The 6,851-nt window shown below is 34.1% G+C and overlaps 1 protein-coding gene and 1 non-coding gene across 3 annotated transcripts in view; one reads left to right on the top strand and one right to left on the bottom strand.

The window, feature by feature from the left end:
- Nucleotides 1–4,097, top strand: part of LOC109542543 (dynamin-like 120 kDa protein, mitochondrial) — a 45,345-nt gene extending 41,248 nt beyond the window's left edge. For both annotated transcript variants that reach the window (XM_048664581.1, XM_048664580.1), the window contains 3 exons: nucleotides 2,381–2,523; nucleotides 2,590–2,700; nucleotides 3,808–4,097. In XM_048664581.1, coding sequence (XP_048520538.1) covers nucleotides 2,381–2,523; nucleotides 2,590–2,700; nucleotides 3,808–3,872 — 319 coding nt within the window. In that variant the 3' untranslated portion in view covers nucleotides 3,873–4,097. The remainder of the gene's footprint in view (nucleotides 1–2,380; nucleotides 2,524–2,589; nucleotides 2,701–3,807) is intronic.
- A 2,381-nt stretch (nucleotides 4,098–6,478) lies between these two features.
- LOC125504023 lies at nucleotides 6,479–6,598 on the bottom strand. Its single transcript, XR_007281263.1, has one exon. It is a non-coding gene; the product is annotated as a 5S ribosomal RNA (ribosomal RNA).
- Nucleotides 6,599–6,851: the final 253 nt, after the last annotated feature.

Raw genomic sequence — 6,851 nt, 5'->3', positions numbered from 1 at the left:
TGAAACTGATGATGGTGGAAAACACCGAAACGTTTTTTTAATTGATAAATAAACAATAAATGACTGAAGAACCCAGGATTTGATTTTAATTTGGAATTTAAATTTTATGGCGACAAAATCGGCGGTGTAGTTCTACACTGTCGCAATTTTGGCGTTAGAGGTTAGGAATTTGTTTACTTTGAACATAGCCGTTTAGAAGAAACTTCTTTATAATGGAAATTTGTGATGGCTTTACCTCCGTATGCACCGCCAAGCTACCTAATCGCGATCAACTAAACGCGTTTAAAATTTAATCCGGTTTAAGAACCCAGCTGGTATGCACCGTTGAAATTCAGCGGCGGATTAGTTAAACCTTGTACGTATATGGCAACCGTGTTCTAGTGACTTGCGTTATCAACTTTCGCCCGGTGTTCCAATGAATGTGCCGCCGTTCGTGTTAAATATCGCTGTTAAAGGGAAAGAATATAACCGCCATCCATTGCGGCTAATTGCCAAAAATGATATGAGATAACGATTTTTCTTCTAGGTAAAGACATATTAACGGTGAAAACCGTTATTAACTGTTGAGCAAATCAACCAATAAGGTATCACAAAATTACTGGCGATTTTACTATATAAAAGCGATGTCCAGAATCTTGCAATTAAAGCAGTATAGAAATCTTAGATACTGGGATATTCTAGAAGGTGGCCAATTTCGTCTTGCAATCTAAAAACGACCGGATTGTTCAACGAAAGCGTCTATAAAAAGACGTCAAGTGCATCGACATAATTTGTGCGGAGTAATTGTCTCTTTGGAAAACCATAATCAATTATTTCTAAAACATCAATATCATCGTCTAATATCATTTCTTCTTCCAACTCCATTTTCCAAGTAGTTAGCACACGAACCGACTAGAATTTGCTGGTTATACTTGCTTTTGCGTGCTACATAATGTTAAATACTTTTACCTACAACCACTACTGAAAGTAGTGTAAAACACACTACCTACCATCTATCTAAAGTTCCATTTTACGCAATGTAAACTGAACAAACGCTCGATAAACCAACGCACGGTAAACTAAACGCACAGTTCATCATTCATCACAATATAAACATTGTAACTTATTGCAAAATACTTACCCTACTGAAAAAGTGAGTCTGATCTGTTTAAAACCAAGAAATCCAATATTTTGTCAGCAAACAACATTAACATTTTTTGGAAAAATGTTCCTGATATTGAATATTTGTTTATGAACGTATGACGTTTTAATTTGTAATTCTGAGCTGCTGTCAATTTTTTAATCGTTGTCAAAACTGACACATTTAAAAACACACATTTGTCTTTTAGTTTTAGTAAGTTATTGCGGTCGTAGGTAAAGTATGGTACATAATTCGAGTTGTAACGCAGTTACAGTGGACTTTAAATATACAGTATGTAAAAGTTACATCGATGCACACAAACACGAATGACCACGCACCACGATATCTGTCAAAACACCAATTCGATGAGGATACCGTCATATTTTTTAGCTCTGAAGCCCATAAAATTCTTTCTAACACTCAAAGAAGAATTAAAGTATAATGCTTGGTTGAGTAAAAATAAATTAAAGCTAAATCTAGCAGAGTCGAAATGTATGATAAGTGGTCAAACAAAAACATAAACTTTATTTAGGTAGAGAGAGAGAGAGAGATACACATTTTATAGTTCAGATGAACAACGACAATATTGAATTTGAAGGCAAAGTGAAATATCTCGGTTTTATCTTGAACGACCAGTAAATCTAAATGATTAGTTTGAGTACATAATTGGTAAAATAGATAAAAAGGTTGGTTTTTCTGTCTATGTTGAGGTTGTCAGTTGTCTTCAAACACAAAGACGTTGATTTTTAATAGTATAATTAAACCACATTTTGACTATTGCGGATCATTGCTTTGTTTTGGAAGCAAGACTGGCATCGATAAACTGCAAGTACTTCAGCTCCGTTTTAAATTGTAGTAGATATGAACCAATAAAAACATGTTGAAATCTCTCAATTGGCTTCACATTGAACATAGTTTCCAGTACCAACTGTTTCTTTTTATTTATAAGATAGAGTATGTACAGTTTGTATCATTGAGTTTTTAAAAATAAACTGAACTATTACTACCTACTACCCAGGCCTACATCACAATTCCCACATCTAACAACACAGCACAACTGTCACTTACTGCACTTTCACCGGTAGCCATTGTAAAGTTATATATCGGAATTTGTATAAAAAAGTATATTCCGTCATAATTTATATCATAAATTTTACTGACAGTAAATAAATCTATCGATTGCCTTTTTGCTACTAGTATAAAGTGATTCGGCCTGTATGTGATTTTTGCATTTAAGTGATACCATACCTATTTTTTTAGAGCATACGATTGTAAAAAGGCATTCTATCTCTATCACCAGCAGATGGATGTTGACTGTGCAGATGTTGTCCTCTTCCACAGAGTTCAACAAATGATGAAAGTAACCTCTAATGCACTTAGGCAACAGATTACTAATAGAGAAGGTAATGTTGGACATACATACTTATAGAAATGGCAATTTTATTTGAACGTTGTTTAACGGATTGTAGCTAGAAGGTTAGACAAAGAAATTAAAGAAGTCTTAGATGACTACAGTCAAGACCAAGGCAAAAAAGTTCAATTGCTAACGGGAAGAAGAGTTACTTTAGCAGAAGAACTAAGTAAGTATTAAAATATACATGATGGGCCAACGAAATGAAGGCAGCTCTAATTATTTGTGCTTAACATTCAAAAAACTGGCAAAGGATCATTTTTGTTGGGCCAACGTTTAAGCTATCTTCAGGGCTAATGAATTTAGTGTTTTATCATGAACAAGATCCATTGTCACCCGAGGTAGATATACAGGGTGATTCAAATTTGGCGTCATTCCTTTTAAAGGGTAATAGGGGCTCACTTGGAGAGTACGAGAAAAATATGGAAATTTTTTTTTTCGAAAATTTCTAGAAGATATTAACAGTTGAAGATCGAATTTCAACTTTGTTATTAAGCATTATTTAGAAATCGTCCCATGTTTATTTAATTGGCAGCATATTGGAATACTTAAGCATTTAAAAAGAAAAATTACGATCTTTGCTTCAAATTACAAACATTTTTGATATCAAAAAAGTTATCTTCTACAATTTTTTGATGAAAAGGCAATGATATTTTTTGTCATTAACAGATAGTTACAGGTGGATAGCCCTTGTCAATAAAAACCATAATTTGTCAAACTGTTACTTACTTTGAAGCTCCTTTCACGAATTTGCGGATATGCTATTTGTTCTGGGGAAATGCGACCGAAACATAGCAGAAGGTGTAAGAATCGCGCCAACAACGGGCTAGAGACACTGGAGATTGACTCCAGAAAGATAGTGGACGACAATAGATGTTCGCGTTCCAGACACAGAGGAACGAGTATTGGAGATAATTGCAGCAGAGCCTTCCAGGATACTCAGAACATTGCACAATAACTGCTACTTTCCCAGGCACCAAATAAATACCGAGGAGGGGTTACATTCCTACCATTTTTTTTTTGCAAATTTATCAGTTTTTAATGACATTTTTTTTACTATTTTTTCTGTACTCCTAAAACACCACCAGGCAACACCTCCAGATGAATGACGCCTATTTTTTTTGAATAACCCTGTATTGTTAGACTAATAAGCAATGTTATTTTGCTTTAGAAATTTTTCAAGCGAAATAACATTAACCCATACTTTTTTCTGTCGTTTTGCAGGCCCATTATGTGTTAAGTATAATATGCTTAAGCTGAACTTTTCTTTTTATAGAACGGGTACGACAGATCCAAGAAAAACTAGAAGAATTTATTCAAGCCCTCAATAAAGAAAAATAAGTCTGTGTTGTCCAGTACAAATATTATTCTATTTTATTTCCTAAGTTCTAACACTGTTGAGATAAAGTCAAATTTCCATTTTGTTTTATTTGCATGTTTAATATGTTTTTTGTCGTATATTGAACAACGGAAGTAAATAATCTTATTAACTATTGTTTCCCTTGTGATGTGCGACTATTGTTAATTGATTTTTACAGTTGGAAATAAAAAGTTATGTATATTTGATTTCAATCTGTCAAATCCATATGCTTAAGTACCCATAATAAAGAAATCCACACAACGTCGAAAGTCTTTTCATTACACACCCAGAAAACAATACCTATCACTGCGCTTCATCATCCGGATTGGTGACCCAACATAAGGTGCATAATACAGGACTGTCCAACATGAGGCCCGTGATCTCGATTTATGCGGCCCACGTAGCGGTACCCTAAATGCACGGTTCCTAAAGTATAGAAGGTTGCCTGATAACTTTGGACCAAAGGGAGTTTGGTGCTAGTAGTTTGGAGTTTGTTCTCATATTTTAAACGCCCAGAGCGTTTGCATTGAGTAAGTATGGAATTAGCTGGCGTTTCTTTATAAATTAATTGCTTAATAAGCATTGCAATTTACATTCTCTCACATCCAACCGCACGATGTTTGCGATAACATTTTCTTATCCATTTTTTGAGCCTTAAAGTCCTTTCGAAAAGAAAAAAAAGATAGTTTCTCTGCGCTATTCTTTGCTTTTTTTGAATTATTTTTGCACATATACACTACAAACAACTCCTCCCGGTATCTAAACCAAAAACATTTTAAATTCCTTGTCAATTTCTGACTAGGTACCCATATTTTAATTATGCTGTTGTGTAGGGGAGTTCCGAAGAAACCACGAAAATCGCTGGAAGATGACATAAGCGATAATGCCGTATGATGGTCAGCACTTTGGCACAGTTGGTTGGTTCGTTATCGAAAGGACTGCAGGGCTTTTGAAACCGGGAAACGTGCGAAATTCAAAAAGTTTTACAAAAATAGCCAAGGAGCTGTAATAAAATACAAATTCAAAAAGCCAATGGGCTTTGTGAGACAGAAATTTTACAAAACTTAATACTAAATAAAGGTTCTCAAATTGTTCGTCACAAAAGTCGTTAATTGAACGACCTCAGGAAGTTGTGGGTTTAGGAATTAACGAATTTCTGGTCGCTTAAGGGAGGATATTTAGTTCCCTCAGCGCCAAACGATGGATGAAAAACGAGGACAAAATAGTCTACAATTCACCAAACAATAACGATTATATAAAAAAAATGGTGTGCGTCATGGGACGCTCGACAGAAGTGATAACATATATTTATAGAAACCATAAAATATTGAACTTGTTTAACGCATGACGGCAAAAATAATTTTATTTTATAATTTTAATATTCTTGTTAGTCTAATAATTTAGAAATGGATCAGGAATAGGTGAAATGTAATTTAATTTTTTTTTTATGTAAAATATATTTTATAATAATGCGTTTGCATGCTTTCATTCGGTTCGTCACCGAGGAATACTAATGGTGTTTTCAGTACTGCGTTTCACTTTATTAAGCTTTTATTCGGACTTCACCGTTTCAACACACATTTGGAACTCTCTACTCACTATTCATTGTCCAAGATAGACGAACATAATGACAAGGGCGGTGTTGCCGATACAATAATGAATTCAAACGAACTCTACCGTTACAATTTTTTATTTGCAACATTTAACATTCTCCAACGAGAGGTTGTACATATTTCTCTTCTTGGGTTTGTGGAAACTCTTCTTCTTGAGTTTCTGTATTTTTCATTCGTAATGTCTTATTTGCTTTGTAAAATCTTTGACGTTCAGCACTGGTTTGTGTTTGATGAAGCTACTTTGAGTTGATCTATTTCTGAATGCTTTTTTGCGTGATAGAAAATAAGAAGACGGAACCCATGTTTTCTCAAATAATCAAGGTAAACTCAAATATTTTTTCAATAAAATTCTAAACATATTTATTATATATTATTACAAAACAGTAATGATTTTTGTCATCTTATGTTAAATATGATTGCTTACAAAATACATATCTAAATATTGATTATTTGTTGTTACAAAATAAAATAACAAATAATAGAACATATTATTGCATTAAAAGTCATTAATAATAGTTGTGACACTTTATTTGCATTTAATCTTGTTCTTCATAAATTGACCATGCCTTCTTTAGAGAATATCCGCTCAACATCTGGTTTAATAATTGTCTCCGATGAAAATCACTAAACAAGTAGGAAGTAATATTTTAGGAGATCGGAACTTTGAATCGTGCTATACAATGCAAATGGACATCATCTGGGCAGCATCTGGACTACAGACGGAGAGTAGAGTAGAAGACATAAAGAATCGGTACCGGGATTCTATCGACACGATTTAATTCAATTTAATCTTTTCTCGATAGGAATTTGCGTCCGCAATCAATCAGCCGATTTAAAACAGGTTCAACAGTTTTTCAAAAACTTTATTGTAGTGGATTTTAGATCAGGAATAGATAAAATGTAATTTAATTTCCTTTTGAATGTAAAATATCTTTCTTATTTGCAACATTTGCTTGCATTGCAAAGAAGCAAAAAGACAACGGCACACGGTGTTCCCAAGCGGTCACCCATCCAAGTACTAACCGCGCCCGACGTCGCTTAACTTCGGTGATCGGACGAGAACCGGTATTATTCAACGTGGTATGGTCGTTGCCTGAAGGTATATGCTCAAACGCGGGATTTATACGTTCAGTATTTAGGCTCTGATTAATATTCTTCAACGAGAGGTTCGACATATTGCTCTTCTTGGGTTTGTGTAAACTCTTCTTCTTCTTGAGTTTCTGTATTTTTAGTCGTAATTTCTGGATCCTGTTATGTAATATTTTATTCAATACGTAGTCAATAAATCAGTTACAACCATGTTTTGTTGCTTTCGGGACTATTTGCAACAAATGTTTGTTTCTGTGA

This window comes from Dendroctonus ponderosae, unplaced genomic scaffold (assembly GCF_020466585.1).
Source record: "Dendroctonus ponderosae isolate FM_Combo_2020 unplaced genomic scaffold, Dpon_F_20191213v2 Dpon_F_20191213_3, whole genome shotgun sequence".
NCBI classification, from domain to species: Eukaryota; Metazoa; Arthropoda; class Insecta; order Coleoptera; family Curculionidae; genus Dendroctonus; species Dendroctonus ponderosae.
The sequence above is the reverse complement of the archived record's forward strand: the minus strand, read 5'-3'. Positions and strand labels throughout refer to the sequence as shown.